At 60.4% G+C, this 25,877-nt stretch overlaps 1 protein-coding gene across 2 annotated transcripts; it reads left to right on the forward strand.

Annotated features, from left to right (window-relative positions):
• Nucleotides 1-654: 654 nt before the first annotated feature.
• On the forward strand, nucleotides 655-25,182 carry MYBPH (myosin binding protein H). Of its 2 annotated transcripts, XM_075910018.1 has the most exons (11): nucleotides 657-1,430; nucleotides 3,395-3,529; nucleotides 7,829-7,996; nucleotides 11,446-11,534; nucleotides 13,253-13,448; nucleotides 14,417-14,556; nucleotides 18,262-18,421; nucleotides 19,607-19,743; nucleotides 20,894-21,080; nucleotides 24,305-24,346; nucleotides 24,939-25,182. In XM_075910018.1, the coding sequence occupies exons 1-10, from the start codon at nucleotides 1,292-1,294 to the stop codon at nucleotides 24,313-24,315; spliced, it is 1,362 nt and encodes a 453-aa protein (XP_075766133.1). In that variant the 5' UTR covers nucleotides 657-1,291; the 3' UTR covers nucleotides 24,316-24,346; nucleotides 24,939-25,182. The 2 variants fall into 2 exon arrangements, with proteins under 2 accessions (XP_075766134.1, XP_075766133.1); XM_075910019.1 differs by lacking the exon at nucleotides 24,305-24,346 and having other exon boundaries at nucleotides 655-1,430.
• Nucleotides 25,183-25,877: the final 695 nt, after the last annotated feature.

Here is a 25,877-nt window from a genome sequence, read left to right on the forward strand (position 1 = left end):
GTGGGATCATGGGCGTGACAGGCCATGGAAAGCCAGGGGAGGTGATGGGGTGGCTCAGGCAGTGGGGGTCAGGAGAGGGCATGGGGAGGGGGTGGTGGGAGTTGGGGGGCAGGGAGGGAAGCTGAGGAGCAGGAGGGGGTGCTGAGGGGATCAGGGAAGGGCACGGGAGCTGAGGGAGGTCAGGGGAGGGCATGGAGGATGAGGGGGGTCAGGGGAGGGCACAGGGAAGCTGAGGGAGTCTGGAGAGGGCACGGGGGGTTGACGGGTTCACGGGAAGGCACAGGGGGCTGAGGGAGTCCGGGGAAGGCACAGGGGACTGTGGGGCTCAGAGGAAGGCAGGGAGGGCTGAGGAAGTCAAGGGAGGGCACGGGGGGCGGGGCTGAGGGGGTCCCTGGAGGGCACGGGGGGCTGAGGAGCGGAGTGAGGGGGCCCTCTCCAGAGCTGTCTCTGTCTCCGTGGGCCTCGGGTTTGGGGTGGCGCCCCGCTGTGCCCTGCCCAGGGTGCCGGCCCCGGAGGCGCTAGGGGCCCGCTGCAGGGTGGCGGTGCCCGGAGGGGGAGGGCGCAGCTCCCGGGCGGCTATTCTTGGCTGGCCCCGCCCGCGGCAGGGGGTTGCGGGGAGCTGACAGGTGGCAGCAGGAGCCGGAGCCTATAAAAATTCCGGAGCCTCCAAGCGACTCCAAAACCCACGCGCAGCGGAGCCCCGCGATTCGGAGCAGAGACCCGGTCCCGCGCGGAGCGGAGCCCCGCGATTCGGAGCAGAGACCCGGTCCCGCGCGGAGCGGAGCCCCGCGATTCGGAGCAGAGACCCGGTCCCGCGCGGAGCGGAGCCCCTAATCCGGAGCAGAGTCCCGGTCCCGCGCGGAGCGGAGCCCACTAATCCGGAGCAGAGTCTCGGTCCCGCGCGAAGCGGAGCCCCTGACCCGGAGCAGAGTCTCGGTCCCGCGCGGAGCGGAGCCCCTAATCCGGAGCAGAGTCTCGGTCCCGCGCGGAGCGGAGCCCCTAATCCGGAGCAGAGTCTCGGTCCCGCGCGGAGCGGAGCCCCCTAATCCGGAGCAGAGTCTCGGTCCCGCGCGGAGCGGAGCCCCTAATCCGGAGCAGAGTCTCGGTCCCGCGCGGAGCGGAGCCCCTAATCCGGAGCAGAGTCTCGGTCCCGCGCGGAGCGGAGCCCCTAATCCGGAGCAGAGTCTCGGTCCCGCGCGGAGCGGAGCCCCCTAATCCGGAGCAGAGTCCCGGTCCCGCGCGGAGCGGAGGCCCCGGAACCCCTAGTGCGCAGCCTGCGGACCCTGCGGCCATGCCCGGCAAAGAACCAGACCCAAAGCCGGCCCAGGACACCCCCGCAGCCGGACCGGCCGCAGAAGCGGCTCCAGCCCCGCCAGCAGAGCGCGCCCCGGTCCCGGCAGCTGCTCCGGAGCCGGGGAAACCCACAGCAGGTGAGGGGGAGTCGGGAGGGGCGGGGGCGGAGCAGGGATGCGGTCAGAGAGGAGCGGCCGGGAAGGGCGGACGGGGAGGATGGGGGCGTGGAGGTGTCTGGACAAGAGGCTGGGGGTGGGGAGGGGTGTATGTGGAGGGTGGGGTTGTCCAGAGGAGGGGTTAGGCCGGGGATGCGGGAGGGGTGTATTTAAGGGAATGGGGTGGGCAGGGGAGGGTGGGGGTGTCTACAGGGGAGGAGGTTAGGTGGGGACATGGGGGAGGGGTGTATTTAGGGGAATAGGGCGGGCAGGGGAGGATGGGGGTGTCTGGGGGGGCTAGGTGGGGACATGGGGGAGGGGTGTATTTAGGGGAATAGGGCGGGCAGGGGAGGGTGAGAATGTCTGGGGGGCTAGGTGGGGACATGGGGGAGGGGTGTATTTAGGGGAATGGGGTGGGCAGGGGAGGGTGAGAGTGTCTGGGGGGGTTAGGTGGGGACATGGGGGAGGGGTGTATTTAGGGGAATGGGGTGGGCAGGGGAGGGTGAGAGTGTCTGGGGGGGCTAGGTGGGGACATGGGGGAGGGGTGTATTTAGGGGAATGGGGTGGGCAGGGGAGGGTGAGAGTGTCTGGGGGGGCTAGGTGGGGACATGGGGGAGGGGTGTATTTAGGGGAATGGTGTGGGCAGGGGGAGGCTGAGGTCGTCAGATTTATTACCAGGCTGAAAAGAGCTGGAGAACTCAGCCGAGATGGTCAGGGTGTCCTCAAACCTCCAACTGGGCGAGGGGCCGGGTGGCTCGGTGATGCCTTGTTGGCTCATGCCCTTTGCAGCACCTGGCCCTGTCTGCCAGAGACAGGATGGATGCTGGGCTAGATGGACCATTGCTCTGACCTCAGAGGGCTGGGGCTGTTCTTACGTTGCTATGCGTGTGGGGGCCTAGCGCTGGGCAGTGTGCGCTGGGGTGGGTGTGTTGGGGGATGGGCGTGGGTGGACAGGCTGGGGGATGGGATGAGCGGGAGAGGCTGGTGTGTGTGTGTCTGGGGGCAAGGGAGCTGAGGTGAGAGTGCTGGCAGGTGGCATGGGAGGGGAAATGGAGTGGGTGGGGCTGGGCTCAGTGTGTTTCAGGGTACAGGGAGGCTGGTGGATACATTTAGGGGGAAATGGGTTGGGCAGGGGAGGGTGGGGTATGTGCCTCTGGGTGGATGGGGAAGGGTTGGATGTCTCTGGGTGGGTGGGGAAGGCTGGGGTGGGTGTTTCTGGGTGGATGGGGTGGGTGTCTCTGGGTGAATGGGGTGGGTGGTGCGGGGTGGGTGTCTCTGGGTGGATGGGGTGGGCAGGGGAGGCTGGGGAGGGTGTTTCTGGGTGGATGGGGTGGGTGTCTCTGGGTGAATGGGGTGGGTGGGGCGGGGTGGGTGTCTCTGGGTGGATGGGGTGGGCGGGGCGGGGTGGGTGTCTCTAGGTGGATGGGGTGGGTAGGGCAGGGGTGGGTGTCTCTGGGTAGATGAGGTGGGTTAGGGACGTGAAGGACTAGTCAACTAGTCGACTATCCGATAAGCAAATGCTTATCAGATAGTCGACAGAGTAGTTGACTAGTTGCTCCCCTCTATGAGAAAGAGGCAGCAAGAGGGGGAGGAGGAGTCTATGAGGAGAAGAGGGTACTTCAAAGCAGCAGCAGTGCAGGCTCCACACAGCACTGCCCCTTTGAAACACTGCATGCAGCCTGGCCAGCTGGGGTGTTTCAAAGCGGCAGCGCTGGGGGGAGCCTGAGTCAGTGGGGGAGACGGAGGCACCCTATTGACTAATCATATACTTGATGCATTTTGCATCGACTATTCGATTAGTCAGTTACTCGAAATTTAGGCAGTCTGGGGGTGGGAGCGTGGTGGGCGCATGGGGAATGCACTGAGCCTGGGAAGCAGGCCTCGCCGGAGCGGGGGTTGTGTCTGGGGGTGCTTTGTGTGTCTTTCTAATGGGTCTCTTGTTGCAGAGCCGCCCGGCTGCCCATCGCAGCTGGCAGTGGAGGACGTGAATGATAACTCGGTGTCTCTGGCATGGAAAGCCCCAGAGCAGACCGGCTCTGCTGCCCTAGATGGATACCTGGTGGAGTGCTGCAAAGATGGAAGTAAGCTTGGGCTTTGCTCCTCTACAAGCACGGAGAGCTGTGTGCACATGGGAAAGATCATATAACACGCTGGCTGGGAGCCCCATGTCCCGGACTTGCGGACAGGCCGCACAGTGGAGGAGAGCTCTTCGTAGCGGATAAGAGCTTACTGTTGCTGATAGATAGTGGATTTACTCCAGTAACTCAGCTGGAAGAGGGCCATACTTTTGATGTTGAAGGCCACAGGTTTAATCTCCAATGAGGGCTCGTGGGGGAAGTGTTGCTGCCATGGGCTATAACAACTTGCTTACACTGATGGGTATCTACACGGGGAACACATTTTTAATGAGAAGATCTTCAGGCTGGCAGAGGAAGGCCAGACACAATGATTAACAGGCGTGTTGAGAGCAAGACACGAGGAGTCTTTCTTCCACTCTGCTCTGCACTGATGAGGCCTCAGTTGGAGGATTGTGTTCAGTTCTGGGTGCCACATTTCAAGGAAGATGTGGAGAAAATGGAGAAGGGCCAGAGAAGAGCAACAAAAACGATGAAAAGTCTAGAGAACATGACCGATGAGGGACGACTGAAAGAACTGGGCTTGTTTAGTCTGGAAAGGAGAAGACTAAGGGTACGTCTACACTAGCCCCCTAGTTCGATCTAGGGAGGCTAATGAGGGCGACTGAAATTGCAAATGAAGCATTAGCATGTTCCCGGCCGGTCGCCATTTTAGAAATTGACTAGCTCGAAGTAACTGCCCGCGTCTACACGCGGCAGTGAAACGGGATTCCGAATTAAAGCCCTAAATTGAATTAGCTGGTAAACTTCATTCCAGGAGAAATACCAGCTATTTCGATTTAGGGCTTTAATTCGGAATCCCGTTTCACTGCCATGTGTAGATGGGGGCAGTTACTTCGAGCTAGTCAATTTCTAAAATGGCAACCGGCCGAGAACATGCTAATGAAGCGTGGGATATTTAAATCCCGCGTTTCATGTGCAATTTTGGTCGCCCTCATTAGCCTCCCTAGATTGAACTGAGGGCTAGTGTAGACACCCTGAGAGGGGACATGATAGCGGGTTTCAAGTATCTAAAAGGTTGTTACAAGGAGGAGGGAGAAAAATTGTTCTCTTTGGTCTCTGAGGATAGGAGAAGAAGCAATGGGCTTAAACTGCAGCAAGGGAGGTTTAGGTTGGACATTAGGAAACACTAAGGCTGTGTCTAGACTGCATCCCTTTTCTGTAAAAAGGATGCAAATTAGACATATTGCAATTTGCAAATGAAGCGGGGATTTAAATCCCCCCCGCTTCATTAGCATAAAAATGGCTGCCGCTTTTTTCCGGCTCGGAGCTTTGCTGGAAAAAAGCGCCAGTCTAGACGCGGATCTTTCATAAAATAAAACCTTTTCCGAAAGATCCCTTATCCCTCATTTTAAGATCCCTTATCCCTCATTCCGAAAGATCCACGTCTAGACTGGTGCTTTTTTCCAGCAAAGCTCCGAGCCGGAAAAAAGCGGCAGCCATTTTTATGCTAATGAAGCAGGGGGGATTTAAATCCCCGCTTCATTTGCAATTGTGATATGTCTCATTTGCATCCCTTTTACGGAAAAGGGACGCAGTCTAGACACAGCCTAACTGTCCTGTTGGTGAAACACTGGAATAAGTTGCCCAGGGAGGTTGTGGAATCTCTGTCTCTGGAGATATTTAAGAGCAGGTTGGATAGACATTGATCAGGGATGGTTGGTGCTTGGTCCGGCTGTGAGGGCAGGGGACTGGACTTGATGCTTTCTCGAGGTCCCTTCCAGTTCTAGTGTTCTGTGATTCTATGAGCCAGCATCTGGAAGTTGAGGTGAGACAAATTCATCCCGGAAATAGGGCGTCCCATTTTAATGGGGAAGATAATCAACCATGGCGACAACTGACCAAGAGTTGTGGCGGATGCCGCAGCAGCGACTCTTTTAAAATCCAGAGGGGGTGATTCTCTAAGAGCTCTGCTCGGGGAATTGTTTGGGTGCAGCTCTCTGGCCAGTTTCAGGCACAAGGCTGGGTGGTCGCAGTGGTCCCATCTGGCTTTGGAATCTAGGAACCAATCTCTCTTCCTGAGCTGCCTGCTGGAGTCAGGATACGGGATGGGAAGAGCTGGCTGGTTCCTTGTTCTCGGCTGGGATCTCTGAAATCTGAATCACTGTGATGCAGGTCTGGAGGCCAGGAAGCCATAATAACATCAGGAGGAGGAAAAAGGTTGCAGAGGAACAGCGGGGGCAGGGAGGGCGTTAGGGGCAAAGGGCAGAGCAAGAAGAAAATCAGTCCCCAATTTTCAAACATTTGTGCCACACTTCACGGCCCGGTGGCTCAGCTCCTCAAAGGGATTTAGGCACCTAATGTCCATTGGAGCCAGGTGCCTAAATACCTTACAGCCGTGGTGTCCAATCAGTTCTGAAGAGAACTAACCACACTCAATAGCCACATGTGTCTAGTGGCTAGTGTATTGGACACCACGTCCTTAGAGGATCTAGGTCTGTGTCTCTATACGAGCACCTGATATTCAGTAGTCTATTGAAATCAGGAGGACCTGCAGCTGCCCATCTCTTTAGGTGTCTAAATGTAGACATCAATCCCTAATTTGCAGCACCCAATTTTGAACCTTTTGGCATTTGTGCGTGACCAGCCGATGCAGCATATTTTGGCTTCACACTCAGGATTGTCAGTGAGGGGTGGAGCCCTGCAAATCCACGGACATCCGCTTTATATCCACGGGGATTTGCACCCCTGGCTATGGATGCGGATAGCTGCGGCTCATTTTCGCAGAGACCGATGGGCATGCGGATACACAGTTGGTATCCACACAGGACTCTAGAGATGGGCAGGGCAGGGAGAAATATTTACATCACCACCAGCACGCACCTAGTATTGAATTGTGCAGTGAAGGAGACACAGAACTGGCCACTAATCCAACCACTAATCCGGGGTGGCTGCTTTGGGAGGAGACTGCTGGGTCTTGGAGGGCTCTTCCAGGCTGGGATGTTTCCGGTTGGCCACATGGCTGGCAATCCTGGCTTTTGGTGGCTCCCAACCCTTGGCCATCTAGCAGATTAGAAGCATTGTGCTCCTGCACTGTGGCCGGTTGACAGCAGCTGATTAGCTCTGGCTGAGAATGGCCACGAAGCCCTAGCTTAGCAGATGTCCGAGGAGTCCTAGTCGATTCCTTGTTTTAGTGGCACTGTCACAGAGCCCCAGGTAGTTGGGCTGGGGGGGGCAAGGGCAGGTAGATCTGTTTGTTGGGGTGTTCAACGAGCCCTGTGGTGCCAACTCACCGGCCACTGGTGGTGTCACCAGCTACACTGCTGTCTCAGTGGGACTCACACAACTGTCCTGCCCTGAGGGGGAAGCCGCAATGCACTAGCTCCTGTGCAGCACTGGGATGCGCAAAGTCCCCCGCTTGTGGGCCACTCCCCTTGTGCAGGCTCCGCCCCCTTTGGACGGTGAACGGCACACTGGTTTTCTTCCTGCACGGTGGGTCAGTGTGGACGAGCTGGCTGGTGGGGATGGCTAAGGAGCCCTGATTGGCTGGTGGATCCGAGGGGGTTGGTGAGTGTGGGTTCGCTGGGTGACCAGTTCGGAAGAAGCAATTTATTCAGTGAGTTTTTCTCCGCTTTCCTGTCTGCTACTGCAAATGGTTTGATCTCGTGGGAGAAAAGCTCAGCCGGCCGGAGCTCCTTTGCGTCTCTGGTTGTCACCGTTCCACAGGCCGGCTGTGCAAAAGGTCACCTCTCGTGGCGTGGGATTGTTTCTGGTTCCCCGCTCGAGAACCTGTCCGTTATCACCTGCTGCCTTTGCCTGAATCAAGGCTGGCGTCGCGACCCAGCGGCTCTTGGCGCTGAGCCTAGCTCTGAGAAAGCTGCTCTCTGGGCAAGACTTGGGCAGAGTCACCCTGAAAGTCTGATCCAAAGGGACCAACGCAGCGTTCCTCATTTTTTAGCCAGCTCTGCTGGGGACGGAGGAGGCCACATGCTGGGCTTTTGGGCTGCCGTCTACTGGGAGTGGAATAACAACTCGCTAGCTTGGGTTTGATTGGGGGCTTGGCTACGCATTGGGAAACTCCCATATGGAGCTAATCAGATTCTGCAAATGGGTACGTTGCCCCACCACAAGACTTCACCGGAGACAGACTTCAGATCCGCGTGATGGCTGTGAAAGCAAGTGGCACAAAACCGGTCCCATCACATTGCCAGAGTCATTTTAACGTACTTTTTCAGGCCATTTGCTTGTTTCTTGCTTGCAACTGGCTGTCTTATTCATGACGATTTTTTTGTTTGTTTGTTCCAGCTGCAGACTGGGTAGCTGCGAACAAAGAACTCTTCCTTTCTACTCACTACACAATCCACAACCTGGCCTCCGGAGACAAACTTCAGATCCGCGTGAAGGCTGTGAACGCAAGTGGCACCAGTGTTCCAGCCGTCCTGGAGCAGCCTGTCGTCATCAGAGAGATACTCGGTACTGTATTGTCCTCACTGCACAGAAGCGAGTTGGGGGCAACATTGTGGTAGCACAAAGAAGCCCCCATGTCTGTCATGCTCAGCTAAGGTGGAACTCTCACTACCCCTTAACTCTGCCCACTAATGCTTATACGGCTTTCCATGGTGAAATTGCTCAGATCATATTTATTGGGTACAATTCAGCCTTGATGTAAACGGAAGCAACTTCCACTGATTTTAGGGCACGGTGTTTGAGTGTTCGATGCTTCCTGAAAGGCCACCACAGGTCTCATGCAATGACCAGGTCTCCAGGCTTTCACGTGAACATTTGAATCACTGAAATAAACCTTTGCCGTGGTATTTTGTTGTGTGGACTCACACGTCTGTAATCTCTTTGTTCACTTTGTATGCTCAGATGTGTTGCACATTCACACCCGCACGTGCAACTGTCTGTGTGCTGGAATGCTGCATGTTTATTTTGCCCAGACGGGTTAAACACGAGGTGTGTGAAACATGGACATGTGACTCTCTTTGAACTGGTTAACGAGCCGTTACCCTCCCACTTTGCAAGGCTCTTGCACCTCTTGGAGGGCTATGAACATGCCACATCTGATGTGGGAATATAAAGTTGTTTCTCAGTTATCCAAGCGGCTAAGTCTAGACCGCAGCGCTTTTCCGGAAAAGCGCTGCTGCGTCCAAAGAATGCATCCACTTTTCCGAAAAAAAATTCAGAAAAGTGGACGCGTTCTTTCACCAATGCTGTAAACCTCGTTTTATGAAGAAGAAGGGATGGCTCGAAAGAGCCGGTTTTTCTGAAATTTGGCGCCGTGTAGATGCGCCAAATTTCGGTTCACCATTTGCGTATCTTTTTCCGACATTTCTTTGTGGTATAGACGTAGCCTGGGGCTTGTTTTCATGTTCCTGTAACTCAGAGAGCTCAGTGGATTTTCTTTAAACACTCCCTTTGCCAAAAAAAGAAGATCGCTTCATACTTTCTGTGATCATGGTGGTGAGGGATTAGGATCAGACAATCTTGCTAGGGGACGGATGAGCCCCGTTTCCTGCAAGGTCTCTGACAGCAACTGCCCTGCTGTTTGTAATCCCATGAGCCCAAACAATGTGGCATTTTTGATGGATTTGATTTTCTATATTTTGATTGCTATGGCCACCTTAGCGTCAGCGCATTATTAGCATGTGCAGGGGCTCTGGCTGGCCTCTGCCAGCATGTTGCAGGCAGTGTTGTCTAACCTTGCTTAGAACAGATGTACACAAAGGCATGTTTAATATGCCTGTAGCTAACTGCACCTTGTCAACACTTGTGTTTCCAGAAACCGAACAACTGGTAATTGTAGCTGAAATGTCCTAAGGCAGACAAGGCCTTTCTTAATGTGCTCTGAACGTGAATTAAACTAAACAAATGAAGTCCATTTATTTCTGAATGAGAGCGGCCATATAGGAGTTTAATGTGGTTTCATTCATCTACGTCTCTCGAGTACCCCTAAGGGTACTCGTACCACTGGTTGAGAAACACTGTTTTGTAGCCAAATGTTTTATTTAGATTTCTTGTTTCAAAATGGGGCTTCGCTTTTAAATCTGCCCAGTTTCAACATTTCTTTCAGGTTGAATGGAACAAGATCTTTTGGAGGGATTTTTTGGTTCAGCCTGAAAATTGACCAATCCATTCTTGGCCGAGCTCTGCTCCAGAGCAAACTGATTTTTCTGTGCCTAACGGTATATTGAGCAGCTTGATGTCTTCAGGCTTGTGTCATGCGGCCAAGTTGCAGTTTGGAGCTTCCTGGTTTCTGTTGAGCTAAAGTCTCAACCCGAGAGTGGCATGAATCCCAGTTTTGCATTTCATTCTAATCGTGTGTCTGTAACTGCTTTCCTCCGTGGCTTGGGCATGGCTTATTAACGTTTCATGTATGTTCTGCTAAAATCTAGTGTGAGACTCCATCACAGCATTCCATCTGTCACCTTTCCTTTTCACTTCTTATTTATTGATGCTGCTTACGTGTTGCAACAAATTGTTTGCCGTGCTCCGAAGAGATTTTAAATAACAGCAAACCAGCAGACAGACAGTTCCAAGCAGGAATGGGGCGTTGTGATATGGCTATTAGACAATGCCCTTTTCACATGAAACTGGCCAGGAAGAAGGGTTTCACACCTGGGAATAGATCATGTCTCTGGCCAGGCTGACTTAGACCTGGAGAGGTGTGTGTCCAGGCCCTGAGAAGGATACGCATGAATTAACATTCTTTCTTGGGGGGAGGGGGATTTTTTTTCTTCCCCCCAAGACAGATAAGGGCAAGTGTGGGCATCAGGAAAAGAATCCAGGCCCAAAAAGACACGTGCGAGGAGGAGATGCTAGCTCAGCTGTTAGTCAAGCCTTCTGGGCATGTCAGGCATTCCTTTGCTACCCGCACCCTGCTGCCTGGGTTTTACTCACACAGCTGTTTAGGCATCATTCAACTCTGCTATATTCTTCCTGGAGGTAATCCTGGGAGACGCAAACTCTTCTTTTATTATGTCCTAGCATAAATCCTTTGCCTCCAAAGGAACTGCCACCAAATACAGAAGCAGCAGAGTTACCCTGCTGCTATTTTGATTCTGGGAAATGAGATGGCAGGTCTGCCTGCTACAGCCATTTTCTGCTTACCTCTTGTTACGTTCCCCAGGGAGCACAGAAGGAAGTTTCCAACAAATGGTGTTAGAGACAGAGGTCGCAGTTAGTATCCCTCACCATCAGCCCCGCAACCGTCTCTGAGCCCACAGGCAAGCAGGGAACCCCAGCTACTGCAGGAATCGGTGCTGCATGACTCTGACTCAGTAGAGAACCAGTTTCCCCACTAGGAGGCGCTGTGGGGCGACTGTGTCGGATGCTGTTCTCTGAGGCTGTGTCTAGACTACACCTTTCTGTCGACAGAGGGGTGTCGTCTAGACACAGCCTGGGTCAGTACAGCGGTAGGGGGTGCTGTGCTGCAGGGAGGAGCGGGGTTGGAGGACTCCGTAGGGACGGTGCTGCTCAGCCAGCATGGACTCCAATGACCCAGTGTGGCGCAGTGCTGCAGTGAGTGCGGCAGGAGACTCAGTAGGGGGCGCTCTCTCCCGTGTTGTAGGAGACACAGACATTAAAACCCCAAGGGCCTCCTGTGGACACTTACAGCTCCACAACCCTGCTCTGTTCCATCCCACGGCAATCTGCCTCCGCTTCTGCTGGAGCCGTCATTCTCCACGTGCTCCCTCACCCCTTTGTGCTGTGTTACTGGTGTGAGGTGGCAGCCAGGCCCCACCCAAGAGGTGGCTGCATTTCAGTGCCAAGTCAGCCAATCTGTGCTGGCCAGGCGGGTAGCTGCTGGGGTCACCTGGGGAGCCGAGGCTGGCGGTAGGAACGCCTGCAGGGAGCACGGGGCTGAGGTGTCTCACGGCTCTAATGCAAAGGAGGGCGTGTGTGATGTCTGCTTTGTCTAGAGCCTCCGAAGATCCGCGTGCCGCGCCACCTGCGGCAGACGTACATCCGGCCCGCGGGGGAGGTGGTGAACCTGTTGATCCCCTTCCAGGTAGGTGGCAGATGTTTCCAGCAAGTGACTTGTGGGCTTGGCCTTTGCAAACCGCTCCCGTGTGCAGAGGTGCTGGGGGCGCCTTCCTTGCAGCCAGGGGTCAACGGGAGACCCCAAGAACAGACAGCAGCGAACAGGAGGGGAGGGGGCAGGAAGCTTGAACTTGGTGTGGGGAAGCGGGGGAGGTCATGGAGGTCTCCAAGGGGCGCAATGAGGTCAGAGCAAAGGGGAAAGAGTGAGTTGGGTGCTAGTTGGGACTCAGGAGCCACTGGCTCTGCCACAGAGTTCCTGCACAACCTTGGGCATGTCCCACGTCCCTCTGTGCCCTCGCTCCCCGGCTGGCCCATAGGGTCAGTGCTCCGCCGCAAGGACAAGTGTGGCAAAGGTTGGCAGGCGCTCAGATGCATACGCAAGAGGTGCCAGCAGCTGCACTTTGGGCACACCTGGCCAGCAGTGACCTGGGGGGCGGGGAGTTTGGGGGTCCTGGGACAGAGTGGAACCCATGCTGCCCGGAGATGGACGACTGGGCTGGGATGTGGGAGTGGCTGGAGGGAGACGGCAGGAGCGAGGAAGGAGCTCTGCCAGTCCTAGGGCACGGGGAGAGGCCCATGTCTCACCTGAGTCAAAGCCATTCACCCCACCCCAGATCCTCTGCTGCAGCCCCGGGGGGATTTTGCCCCCTTTCCCCACCACATGGGAGGCGCTGCCCCACTGCCTGAGTGGGAGGGGCTAGAGCCAGGCCATCAGGCTCTTCACACCCGCAGGAGTAGGAAGGACGCTGCATCCCCAGGACTGTTCCCCATGCTCCCCCCCCACAGCAGGGAGAGGGGCTGTGGGAACCCCCTTGACCGCCCTGCAGGAGGAGTGCGACGGGGGGCTCTGGTCTGCGCTTCCCTGGCCCCCATGGTGGCACCAAGGAGCCCCCGGGAGCCCCGGTGAGGGCTGAGCAGGTCGGGTCTCTTTCCCTACCAAGCAGCTGCATTCCCTGCCTGCTGCTGCATTCGCCAGTCAGGAGCCCGCTGCTTCCAGCTGGGTCCGGGGCCAGTTATACCCCGGCTGTAGTGAACTGTCAGTGCCCTGCGGTAGGTGCCACTCCAGGCAAGCGCTGAGCGCTTCAGAGCAGCAGCCCCCCCCTGCACATTCTGGTCACCCGCACCCCGAAAAGACGCGCCTGACACAGCTGCAGCCAATTGAAGTAGATTGTAAGAGCGAGGGGCCAGAGCCGAGGCTGGGGGGAGCAAGGAATGGAGCTTATCCCCAGGCGATAGGCTCTGTAGGTGGGCCGGGGAACCTTTTTTGGGTCAGGGGCCACTGACCCACAGAAAAATCAGGTGGGGGGCTGCAAACAAGTGAGAAGAAAAAACAAAGAAAACCGAACCCCAGGCCTTGGGTTCCCTCTCCGGCTCTATAGGCTCTTTGAAGGAGGCTGGCTTGTGTTGTCACAGCTGACGCATTCGCCCCAGCCTTCGCCTGCGTGGGCCCAGCTGGCATTGTCACCGGGAGGTTGTGGCCTAAGACAGGCATTGGCAATGCGGCCCCATCCGAACCACAGACACGCCCCCTGGGCAAAGCCACCTGCCCCTAAAAAACTGCCGTCTCGATGCTCTGGGAAGATGCTTCTCTGCTCTCTTCTGTGACGTCCCTGCAGGGCCCCAGGCTCAGAGCTGGCCCGGGCCCCGAACTTCCCTGCTGAGGTTTCTCCTCCGCCTTTGCCCCAGGGAAAGCCGAGGCCCCAGGTGAGCTGGAGCAAGGCCGGCCGGCCCCTGGATCCCACGCGGGTGACCGTGCGCAATGGCGACAGGGACACGGTTTTCTTCATTCGCAAGGCAGAGCGCAGCGACTCTGGCCAGTACCAGCTGACCGTCAGGATCGACAGGCTGGAGGACAAAGCCACCATTGACCTGCGCGTGGTCGGTAAGAACCGTACAGCACCGGGCGCAGCTCAGAGCCCCGGCGGCGATTGCAGCCTCTGCCGGCCGTCACAGGCCTGCGGCCATCCATCGACCGTCCCTGCAGCCCGGGGCTTGTCTTGTGGCATCTCCGGCCGGGGTAGGGGCTGGGGAGGGAGTCGCCGGCCGAACTTGCAGCCAGCCAGCCTCCAGCGATGGGCGTGCTGCTGGGTGCGTTGACCTTGGGGGAGATGCAGGGTGCTCCAGCAGCAGCTCCCAGAGCAGGGTGCTTGGCCCACTGTCGTGCGGAGGGCAGGAGGAAAGTCCTGCCTGGGGAGCAGACCGCGGGCAGCAGGCTAAGATGCCCTGGTGGGACAAATAAGAGGGTGTGAAAGGGATAGGGACGGAGGGAAGGTCATTATGGGCTGCAGAGCAGAAATGCTGCGAGCAACCCGTTGCTCCTTCTTCCCAGAGTGCTGGTCGCTGCTGGCTCCGTGCCTGGGCCCTGGCAGCCACTTCCCCATGCACAGAGTCCCAGTGGCTGCTCCCTGCACCCAGGGCCCCCTGCCTCCTGGTTGCCAGCCCCATGCTGGGTTCCAGCTGCTGCCCCTCCTGGCTTCTGGCCCCAGGGCTCCTGGTCCCACACCCATCCCAGTTCTGGGGTGGGGGGAACAGACAGGAAAAAGGGGGATGGCTTTCAGCACCCTCACTACTAAAAGTGTTCCCACGCCACTGACACAAACTCGAGTGACTCGAGTGCAGCCCTGAGGCCACGGTGATGGGTGCTGTCGAGTCATACGAGATGGGGCAGATGCTGGGTGAGACACCCCCAAGAGTGCCCCTAATTACTCACGCACTGCACCGACCCACAGCCGCCCACGGACTCAGCAAAGCAGCCGCCCTCTCTGCAGGCCGGCGGCCACGCGCGCTGCCGCCGGCCCCTGCCAGGGACCACCCTCCGCTGCCGGAATGAGCCTCTCGTTGTCCCCGCAGAGCTGCCGGGCCCGCCAGAGAACCTGAAGCTGGTTGACGTGTGGGGGTTTAACGTAGCGCTGGAGTGGAGCCCGCCGAAGGACACCGGGAACGCGCCGCTCAAAGGGTACACGGTGCAGAAATCGGACAGGAAGAGCGGGGTGAGTCTGCGGCGTGTGCTTGGAGCAGCAGCGGGGCGTGTGGCCTGGGCCAAAGGCTGCAGAATGCCAGACAGTGCCCACGGCGGGGAGGGGGTTGGCATCCCCAGCTTCCTAACCGCCCCCAGCAGGCAGGGCCGGGGGGCAGTTTGCACGGCACAGGAGAACCTCACCTCGCGGCGCAGGAGCGGTTTGCACGGGACGTTCTCGGGCGCCTCCGAAGCACCTGGGGTCCCAGCTCTGCATGTGTTTGCTATTTGCACCACAGGCCCAGTCGGGATCCGGTGGCAAGACAGAGCCCGTGGCTGCCACAGATGGGGGAGGGGGGAGTAGATGCCAGCGAGGGGGGTTGAAATGAGCGATTTCTGCAAAACCCATAAAGAGACAAATCAGGCGGGCGAGCGAGGCCCCCGCAGATTGACGTTAGCACAGTGAGGTGAGCCCCGGAGGGGGGCTTGCAAGCCGCCCCAGGAGGGTGGTACACACCGTGGGGAGGGGGGTGCTGAAGGAGACAGAGGAGGAGGTTGGTGCTGGAGGGGCAGCCGAGGGGGGAAGTCAGGGCATGTGGGGTGGCTAAGCAGGGTGGAGCTAAGCCGTGTAGGACCTGGCGGGGAAAGAGCAGAAGCTAGTGTGTGATCCCTCCTGTCATGGGCCCACCTGACCCGACTCGACTGACCCGACCCGGGGGTGATGGGGGGGAGGGGCAGGACCCCCAGGCATGGTGCTGCTCCCACAGGTCCCAGGAAGCTCTCTGAACTCGGACACAGACGCTCTACCGGTAGCTGGGACATCTTGTCCCCAGCCGCTGGTGCCTCTGGGCTGGCTGCTGCCGTCGGGAGGCTGGAGAGCAGCGAATCTGGCCCGGGTCCGAGCAAGCCGGGGGGTGCTTCCGATGTGAGCGCGACGTCATTGCCAGGCCCCTCGCTCAGGGCTCCCAGACCTGGGCCCTAACCCAGCTCAGCAGATGCAAAGTACCGCCTGGGGAACTCCCCCCTCGGATTGGCTGCTTTCCCCACTTACCCACCTCCTGGGGAAGAGCAGCCAATCAGAGCTGTGCACGAGGTGCACTGGATGACACCATGTCAAAGGGGGAGAGAGACCCCAGCAGCTCAGCGCAGCTCCCCCCCCCCCCCCGCAGACGGTTTCTCAGCCCCCCCCTTGCTGAATGCAGCATCCTGCCTGGAGCCAGGCGAGGGGAGCCAGCTGCAACCCCCCCAGGCCGGGGAGAAGGAGCCAGAGAACACCAGGAGCTGCAGGAGGAGATGAGGCAGAGCTGATGGCAGGACAGGCTTGCTTCGGGCATTGAAGGGTAGAATTAATTCCCGGGGGGACCTTTAAACCTGAGGCCCCAGGAGGGGCTGGCCGGCGGTAGCTTTTAGGCCTAGGAAAGGGGAAGGCAGGGAGGAGCCAGGCCCGTTTCAGCACCACTTGCTTTTCAGCCATGAGAGCCCCCTCGTCCATCCCCCGCCGGCACCTGTCGGGAGAGCATGGGCTGCTGACTGACGCCTGGGCGCAGGCTGCTCACCCTGGGCTTTCAACGCCGGGGGGCGGCCGCCGGGCCTCCGCTGCCTTGCTCAGAGCCTGTGTTGTTCCAGCTTGAGGGGGAGGGTTCTCCAGCACAGCACCAAGGGGTGAGGCATTGGGCTGGGAGCTCAGAAACGAGCGACAGCCGCATTGCCGGCACCGGCCCCCCGGTGTGGGACTTCTGCCCCCCAAAGGTTGGCACCGAGAAGACAACCACACGGCTCCCCCGGCAGCAGCCTGGGCTGCGGGCTGTGGTGGTTTCTGGTGTTCGCCTGCAATGGCGAGGCGCAGATAACACTCGCAGAGGGAGGGATCAGGGGCCAGCCACTTCAGAGCAGCCCGGCTGAGGAATCTGCTTCAGTTCATGAGGGGGGAGGGGGTCTCTGCAGCTGGCCCCTCCCTGCTGCACCCACTGCTGCAGCCACATTGCTTATTTTTGGCTGCAGAGGGTGGGCCCGTGGCCTGAGGAGCAAGACATGCCCTGGATTCCCTACGAGGCGACGTATAAACCGGCCCTCAACAAGCTGAGGCTTGAAATTAGATGAAGGTTTCTAATGGGGATGTGAACGGGTAACCGGTTAACTAGTTACCTGGTAAGCATCACCCTTAACGGGTTACCCGGGAGCAGCCCCCCCCCCTATGATCCACTATGGTTGCTAATAGAGTTTGTGAACGGGTAACCAGTTAACTAGTTACCCGGTAAGCATCACCCTTAACGGGTTACCCGGGAGCAGCCCCCCTCCCTATGATCCACTATGGTTGCTAATAGAGTTTGTGAACGGGTAACCAGTTAACTAGTTACCCGGTAAGCATCACCCTTAATGGCTTATCCGGGAGCAGCCCCCCCACCCATGATCCACCACGGTTGCTAATAGGGTTTGTGACTGGGTAACCGGTTAACTAGTTACCCGGTAAGCATCACCCTTAATGGGTTACCTGGGAGCAGCCCCACCCTCAATCCACTATGGTTGCTAATAGAGTTTGTGAACGGGTAACCAGTTAACTAGTTACCCGGTAAGCATCACCCTTACCGGATTACCCAGGAGCAGCCCCCCCTCCCTATGATCCACTATGGTTGCTAATAGAGTTTGTGAATGGGTAACCAGTTAACTAGTTACCTGGTAAGCATCACCCTTAACGGGTTACCCGGGAGCAGCCCCCCCCCCCCGATCCACTATGGTTGCTAATAGAGTTTGTGAACGGGTAACCAGTTAACTAGTTACCCGGTAAGAATCACCCTTAATGGCTTATCCGGGAGCAGCCCCCCCACCCATGATCCACCACGGTTGCTAATAGGGTTTGTGACCGGCTAACTAGTTACCCGGTAAGCATCACCCTTAATGGGTTACCTGGGAGCAGCCCCACCCTCAATCCACCATGGTTGCTAATAGAGTTTGTGACCGGGTAACTAGTTAACCGGTTACCCGTTCACAAACTCTATTATCAATCATGTTAACTAGTTACCCAGTAAGCATCGCCCTTAATAGGTTACCCAGGGAGCAGTCTCCACCCACCTCCATTTAATCAGCTAACCAGCTAATCAGTGAACTAATTAAAGGGGGTTTCGAACCGTCAGAGGAAGTGCAGCCTTCCCAGGAGAGGCAACCAACCTAACTGGCTTCCAGACGGAGCAAGTTAAATTTCTGGAGGGGATGGGTTGATGGGGCTGGCATGGAGCCAACCTGTGACTGCTGCAGGAACTAACTAGTGGCCGGCAGCGGGCACCAGATGGGGAGGACTCTGAGTTACTACAGAGATCCTCTCCCAGGTGTCTCCTGGCTGGGTCTCACCCACATGCTCCAAGTCTAACCAACTGCCTCATTCAGGGTCAGGAAGGAATTTTTCCCGGGTCAGACGGGGGTGGTTTTACTGTCCTCTGCAGCATGGGGCACGGGTGACTTGCAGGGTTACACAGAGTCAGTGGCTAGCGGGGGCTGAAGCTGGCTGCCATGTTGGCTCGGGCTGCACGCCCATGGCTGGCACCTCTGAAGAGAACAGAGGCCGCTGGTTCGGCTGTCGGGCAGAGGGGCTGCGGTGGACATGTCGCGGGGATGCAGGCATGGCAAAGCCGAGGCGCTGGGGCTGGGATCCGGGGAGCGGGTGTGTGGAAAGGGATAAAGCGCTCACGGGCTGGGTGACCTCCACCCGGCCCCACGCTCACCACCCGGCTCCCTCGGCTTTCAGCAATGGTTCACCGTGCTGGAGCACTGCCCCCGCCCCAGCTGCACCATCTCGGACCTCATCATCGGCAACAGCTACGCCTTCCGGGTGTTCTCGGAGAACGCCTGCGGGCGCAGCGCCACGGCCGCCGTCGCCACGGAGCTGGCCCACATCCGGAAGCCAGGTGGGGGCCGGGGGTGCCCAAGAAAGAGCAGCGGCCGGGCGGGGAGGTGGGCACCGCGGGCCAAGAGGCAGAAGATCTTGGCAGCCCAACATGGCAGTGCTGACGTGAGAGGAAGGGTCTACGAATACTCTGGGTCCATCAGAACTTGGCCACCAAGTCCTGCTTCCCCACCACCCAATACCTGCTCCCCCCAGCTCCTCCTGCCCCTCTCCTACACTCGCCCCCGGTTACCGCCTGGGATGCCCCAGGCCTGCCCCTCCTTCCCCATGCGTTGTCGGAGGGCACGGCTGTCACCAGCCCAGGGTCTCCCCAGAGAGACCCGCATGGCACTGTGCTGTGCCTAGGAGAGGGTTAGGGTTATGCCCAGTGGGAAGCGTGCCAGCTGTAGGGCACTGCCAGTGCGCTCGGTGTGTGCTGCATGCTGGATTTGGTGTTCTCCCCTCTCTGCTCTGCTCCCTGTTGGGCATCAGGCCTCCAAGGGGGCCAAGACAGCAGGAACCAGCCGCCTCCTGGTTTCATTGCCGGTATTCCGGGCCAGGCAACACTGGTTGTGGCTTGTTGCCCCAGACCTGCCTTGAACTCACTATACATGACCCCTCCCTCCCAGGCAGGTTTCCCAGGAGCCCTGAGCAAGGCCCTGTGTAAGATAGACGTATTGGTACCGCGCCCTGCTCTCCCTCCGCACCCCCTCAGCTGCCATGTTGGAAATACCACCCTGCCAGAGGAATGTGCCCCCGGGCCGGCAGGAGCCAGAGCGATGGGTTTTCATGGCATTCGGATCCAATGGCTCGCACTTGGCCAGCCTCGAAACGGGGGGAGGGTCTTCCGTGGAACAGGGGGTGTCCCCATGCAGCCGTGGTTTCTAACTCCCCGGCAAGACCCCGCGGCTGCAGAGGGGGAGGAGTGAAAAGCACGCAGCTAGCTTCCAGCACTTTGGGGCGGCTCTGTGGCCCCCTTTGGGATCCGTACCATTGGGGTCAGACTCTACTTCAAAGGGGGAGGAATCCGAAAAACAGTCCCACCGGGCTGGCGCAGAGCACGGGGCAAGGACACATCCCACTGACCAGCCCTTGGCTGTGGCTCAGGGTTTGCGTCTGTCCCTGGGAGGAGGGTGTTCTGGAGGATCAGCGCTTTGAGCAGCAGGGCACAGGCGGCCGCTGCAGTGACCTGTTGTTCCTTCCCTAGAAATTGCTTACAAGCCTGAGAAATATTCGGGCCGGGACTTCTCCGAGCCTCCCAAATTCACGCAGCCCTTGGCGGACAGGTGCACCACCCGGGGCTACAACACCCAGCTCTTCTGCTGCGTCCGGGCCTTCCCCAAGGTGAGCCTCCGCCCGCCCTCACACGTCTCCCCCCAGCAGCATCACTGGGCGAGTGCTCGGGGGCACCAGGCGACGGGCAGCGAGGAGCAGGCTCGGAGGCTGCCCCATTAGTGGGGTTGGTGTATGAATGAGCCAGAGAAGTTAGCTCAGAGCATGGTGCTGTCCCCCACCCCTGCCCCCGTCCCGCTCTGCCCTGAGGCCACGCCCCCAGTCTGTCTCTCCCCCCCCAAGACTCCACCCTTGCTCTGCCCTGAGGCCACGCCCCCAGTCTGTCTCTCCTCCCCAAGACTCCACCCTTGCTCTGCCCTGAGGCCACGCCCCCAGTCTGTCTCTCCTCCCCAAGACTCCACCCTTGCTGTTCCCTGAGGACACGCCCCCAGTCTCTCTCTCCCCCCAAGACTCCACCCTTGCTCTGCCCTGAGGCCACGCCCCCAGTCTGTCTCTCCCCCCCAAGACTCCACCCTTGCTCTGCCCTGAGGCCACGCCCCCAGTCTGTCTCTCCTCCCCAAGACTCCACCCTTGCTCTGCCCTGAGGCCACGCCCCCGTCTGTCTCTCCCCTCCAGACTCCACCTTTGCTCTGCCCTGAGGCCACGCCCCCAGTCTACCTCTCCTCCACAAGATCCCACCCCTGCCCTGCACTGAGGCCACGCCCCCTGTCTGCCTCTCCCCCCCCCAGACCCCACCACCTCTCTGCCCTGAAGCCATACCCCCCCAGTCAGCCTCTCCCCCACCCCCCCACGACCCCACCCCCCACTCTGCCTTGAGCAGAGCTAGGGTGGGGGGGGGCCACATGCACCACTCCCCTTCATTCCCTTTCCTGCTGCCTCGGTGCAGTAGTGGCTGGGCTGTAGGGCCAATCGCTGAGGGAGCCGGGTTCTAATCCCGACTGCTGCTTGTTCGCCACCCATCTGCTGTGCAAAGCCCCATTCCATGCACGCCCGGGGAGCCACCTCATTCCCCCACAGGCCTGAGGGTCCTCTCCAGACAGGGACCGATCCCAGCAGCTGGGGGGCTTCTAACTCCCCCCGGCCTAGGGCCCCCAGCAGAAAAGCCCTGCAGGCGACCAGAGGCAGAGCCCTGCGGTTCTGGAAGCTCTGGGCTGGCGAGGTGCCTCCAGTGCTTGGGCTAAGGAGCCCCCTGGTCTTCCAGCCCAAAATCATCTGGCTGAAAAACCAGATGGAGATTCGGGAAGACCCCAAGTACATCGCGGCGATCAACGAGGGGGTCTGCTCGCTGGAGATCCGCAAGCCCAGCCCCTTCGACGGCGGCGTCTACACCTGCAAGGCAGTGAACCCCCTCGGGGAAGCCTCGGTGGACTGCCGGCTGGACGTGAAAGGTGAGGCCGGTGGGCGGCCAGCGCCAGGAACCGCAGCCGGAGCGGAAAAGCACGAGGGGCCCCCATGGCCGCTAGAGTCACCCCCCTGCGTACCCCCCGGAACAGGCTCAGGCTCACATCGGCACGGCAGGGACTGTGAGGCCGCAGTGAGGGGCCGGGGGTGGCACGTGTCGTGGGGAAGGGACGTACCTGCCCCAGAGTTAGCGGGGGAGTCGGGGGGGGGGGGCGTGTCGCGGGGAAGGGCCGTACCTGCCCCAGAGTTAGCGGGGGAGGGGTCGGGGGGGGGCGTGTGTCGTGGGGAAGGGCCGTACCTGCCCCAGAGTTAGCGGGGGGGTCGGGCGGGGGCGTGTGTCGTGGGGAAGGGCCGTACCTGCCCCAGAGTTAGCGGGGGAGGGGTCGGGGGGGGGCGTGTGTCGTGGGGAAGGGCCGTACCTGCCCCAGAGTTAGCGAGGGGGTCGGGGGGGGGGGCGTGTGTCGTGGGGAAGGGCTGTACCTGCCCCAGAGTTAGCGGAGGGGTCGGGGGGGGGGGCATGTGTCGTGGGGAAGGGCCGTACCTGTCCCAGAGTTAGCGGGGGGGGGTCGGGGGAGGCGTGTTTCGCGGGGAAGGGCCGTACCTGCCCCAGAGGTAGCGGGGGGGGGGGGGCGTGTCGTGGGGAAGAGCCGTATCTGCCCCAGAGTTAGCGGGGGGGTTGGGGGGGTATGTGTTGCAGGGAAGGGCCGTACCTGCCCCAGAGTTAGGAATATTGGCAGCAGGTAGGGCTTCCCAGAACCAGCCCCTTCTACAGCCGTAGATCCAGCCCAGGAGATGGCCCCAGGAGCACCCCATGCCCAGGGCAAGGTGGGGGGGGGTCGGCTCTGTGTTCCCAGGGCAAGGTGGGGGGGGGGGTCGGCTCTGTGTTCCCAGGGCAAGGTGGCGGGGGGGTTGGCTCTGTGTTCCCAGGGCAAGGTGGCGGGGGGGGGTTGGCTCTGTGTTCCCAGGGCAAGGTGGCGGGGGGGGGGTCGGCTCTGTGTTCCCAGGGCAAGGTGGGGGGGGGGGGTCGGCTCTGTGTTCCCAGGGCAAGGTGGCGGGGGGGGTCGGCTCTGTGTTCCCAGGGCAAGGTGCGGGGGGGTCGGCTCTGTGTTCCCAGGGCAAGGTGGGGGGGTCGGCTCTGTGTTCCCAGGGCAAGGTGGGGGGGGGTCGGCTCTGTGTCCCCAGGGCAAGGTGGGGGGGGGTGTCGGCTCTGTGTTCCCAGGGCAAGGTGGCGGGGGGGGTCAGCTCTGTGTTCCCAGGGCAAGGTGGGGGGGGGTCGGCTCTGTGTCCCCAGGGCAAGGTGGGGGGGGGTGTCGGCTCTGTGTTCCCAGGGCAAGGTGGCGGGGGGGGGGTCGGCTCTGTGTTCCCAGGGCAAGGTGGGGGGGGGGGTCGGCTCTGTGTTCCCAGGGCAAGGTGGCGGGGGGGGTCGGCTCTGTGTTCCCAGGGCAAGGTGGGGGGTGGGGTCGGCTCTGTGTTCCCAGGGCAAGGTGGGGGGGGGGGGGGTCGGCTCTGTGTTCCCAGGGCAAGGTGGGGGGGGGTGTCGGCTCTGTGTTCCCAGGGCAAGGTGGGGGGGGGTGTCGGCTCTGTGTTCCCAGGGTAAGGTGGGGGGGGGGGGTCGGCTCTGTGTTCCCAGAAGGGGCCGGTCCTTGGGTGGAAGGGGCAGGGCTTCCCCCCAGCCCTGAGAGTGGCCGGGACCTACCCTGCCAGCAATTTAAAGGGCTCAGGGCAGTAACCCCATATGCTCCCCATCCCCTGGCAAGCCCATGCCCATAGGGAAGCAGCCCCAGGCCGGCCCTTCGTTAGTACTTCAGGAGGGCTGAGGGCCAGAATAGCCCCCCCCCAGCGCATTGGGACCTTGCCCCATTCCCAAGGGGCCAGCACCCACAGCTGTGCCCGGGTTTTCCAGAGCTCAGCACCTCCCCGCACCTGGGGCAAGGTCTGTGGGTGGATTTTGTGAAGTCCCCCATGCAAGGCACCTTCTCACGGCCTAGGTCCCTCACAGGGCTGGTCACCGCTCTCTCCCACGGCTGTTTTCGAGACTCCCCAGTTCTCTGCCAGGGCGGGTTGCAGAGGAGCTCTCTGGGTTTCTAGGAGTGCCCTTCCCAGCTCGCCCTGCCTTTGTGCACAAGGCTCAGCGCCCAGAGGCTACAGGGATGGGCACCCTGTGGCTGCGGCTAGAGGAGCCGGGTTTGTGCCTGGCTCCCCCAGACGCCCCTGGCATTTGGAACGAGGAACTGCGCCGTGGTGATCCCGCTCACAGTCCCGCCCGCTGGAATGCCGCAGCCTTTCCCTGCTGCGAGCTCCTGACGCTGAGCTCTGTCCCTGGGTGCGAGGAGCCTCTGCTAGCCTGGGGGGGCCGACCCTTTCTCCGCCGCATTGTCGGGATTGTTGGCCCGCAGTTCGGCCCTGGGCTTCCTGCTCCTGTATCCCGGCGTCAGCACCTGCACCCTGGGCTCGCCCACCTGAGGCTGGGGCCCTCCCGCCCTCATTCCTAGACAAACGTATGGACTCTGCAGCGTCTCCCCTCCTGCCACACGGACTCCAGCAGACGCTTCCTGCTCCGATTCCAGAGCCAGGCAGGGTCCTGATCCTGCCAGGTGCTGGCCCCTGGTCCCCTCACTCCCCATCCAGCATCCTAGAGCGTCAAGGGGTAGGCTGTGTGCTAACGCCTTCAACTCTGTCCCCCCAGGGACCCTCCTCACCACCTGCTTAACACGGTGCCCCTCACCCAGCGCACACGGGAACTGAGCCAGGCCGGGGAGCATGGGCACCCAGTGGAAAAACCCCTGTTAATTAAGATGTAATCATTAATTAAGCCGCCTGTCAGAGCCCTGGACCAGCCTGGGCACACTGGGCACCTGGCCAGGCAGGGAGCTGACACCCGGGGAGTGCCCGGGAGCTGGGGACGTGTGCAGCAACGTGGAGAGGCCAGGAGTCGGGGTAAGCAGGGACCCAGCGGGGCACACAAGGGCGGCAGGGCCACAGCGGTGACTTGGAACCGCTCCTATCTCAGACACGTGGGGCTGGGCCCGAGATTCCCCGAGGGAGAGGCTTGTGGCCCCCACGGTGTCAGAGCCCGAGGGGCAGGGCAGAGCCGACGGTGGTGGGCGTGAGGGAAGGACTCAGCCCGCAACACGAGGGGCAATGGCCCAGGGGAGGTTTCACTGGGTGCCTGGGCTGTGGCATTGTTACCGTCTCGTGTGCTTTTCCACAGTACCCCAGTGAGGGCCACGTGGCGGGGCTGCTGCACAACAAGGCAAGTGGGGCTAGAACGAGTGCCCCCCCGATCAGTGCCCCCATGCGGCTGCGCGGGTGGCGAGCCTGGAGCAGCTGGGCCGTGGGGCGTGGGCGGGGGGGCAGAGACGTGGTCCGTGCTGTCACCGAGTGAGTCTGGTGACAGGCCAGGCCCTGCTAGAGAAGCGAGTGGCAGTCCCGGGCCCTGGCTGAGCATGAGCCGGGGGGGGGGGGACGGGGGGGATGGAGAGGTGTGTGGAGTGTGCGGTGGGTACGTGGGTGAGGGGAGAACCGGCGAGACATCTGCATCACAACAGGGAAGCGAGGGAGGGGCCGGGCACATGGAGCCGAGGGGTTGGCGTGTCATGTACGGGAGAGTCAACGCTTCCTTCGGCGTCTGGGTTGGGACCGTCTGTGTTTGGGCGCCCGGCCTGGGCCCTGGTGCCCATGCAGAGGGCGTGGGGCGGGCCCAGCGGGGGGCGAGATGAGTGGCGCCGTGTCTGTAGGAAGAGGACGTTGGAGGATGCTGCGTGGGCGTCCGGAGGCAGCTCGGAAGGGAAGCTGCCCTGGAGGCTCCGTCCCGCTGGCTCAGGCCTGGTTTCGGTGCCCCCTAGGTGGACGCTGAGCGTGGAGGAAGTTGCCGTGGCCCCGCGGAGGCAGTGGAAATGCAGCGGACCGTGGAGCCTGCCAGCTTTGGCCCTGTCCCCGGGCCCAGCGCTGCTAACGCCTTCAACGCTGGCCCCTCCGAAGCCGCGCCCTGCGGGGCAGCCCCGGCGTGTCAGTGCGGCTCCGCTGCCCCAGCCCCCGCCACGCCTGTGGCTGTGACAATAAAGGATCCCACCGAGCGCGTGTGAGGAACTGCTGCTGCCTGGTCTCTGTGGGCAGGGCAGGGTCCGGGCCCGGGACAGGGCTGGGGCCGCTCTTTGGGGCCACGTCCCTATGCACTCAGCAGCCCTGGGGCGTATTCCCAGGACCATGCATGGCAGAGTGGGGCAGGAGCCAAAGGGAGCTCAGTGGCCGTTTCCCCCCGTTTCTGCACCCGGGAGGGTGGGTCCCGTACCTGTCGGGGGCGGGGCGGGGGGGGGGGGGGTTAGCCTGGGCGATCAGAGCCCTTGTGTCTGTTCCGGGTGTCAGGACCCTGGCCCACGCCCACAAGCAGGTGTGTGTAGGGGGTGCAGCCTTTCTGCACAGAAGTGGGGCTCTGCCTTAGCCCCTGGAACTGAGCTGCCCTGCCAGGACTAGGCAGGGCTTAGCGTGGGGGCCCATGGAAGGGCATGTCCCATGCCCCTGGGGGAAGCTACTGCTGGGCCCCAGGCAGAGCAGGGGGGAGCCCAGGCCTTAGCACAGCCAGGAGGCACAGGACTGCAGGGCAGGAGGCTAGACAGGACCAGTGAGGACGGGGAGGGGACCTGAGGGGGTTCAGATTTGCTAAAAAGTCTCAGTGCATATATAATATCATTTTAATGCTGCTTCGCCCTGCCTGCCAGGCCATGGGATCGGGCTGCAGGGCCCAGCATGGCTGGCTCCACCGATGCTGCTCTTCCTTACACAGG

The sequence above is a fragment of the Pelodiscus sinensis genome, chromosome 27, assembly GCF_049634645.1.
Source record: "Pelodiscus sinensis isolate JC-2024 chromosome 27, ASM4963464v1, whole genome shotgun sequence".
NCBI lineage: Eukaryota > Metazoa > Chordata > Testudines > Trionychidae > Pelodiscus > Pelodiscus sinensis.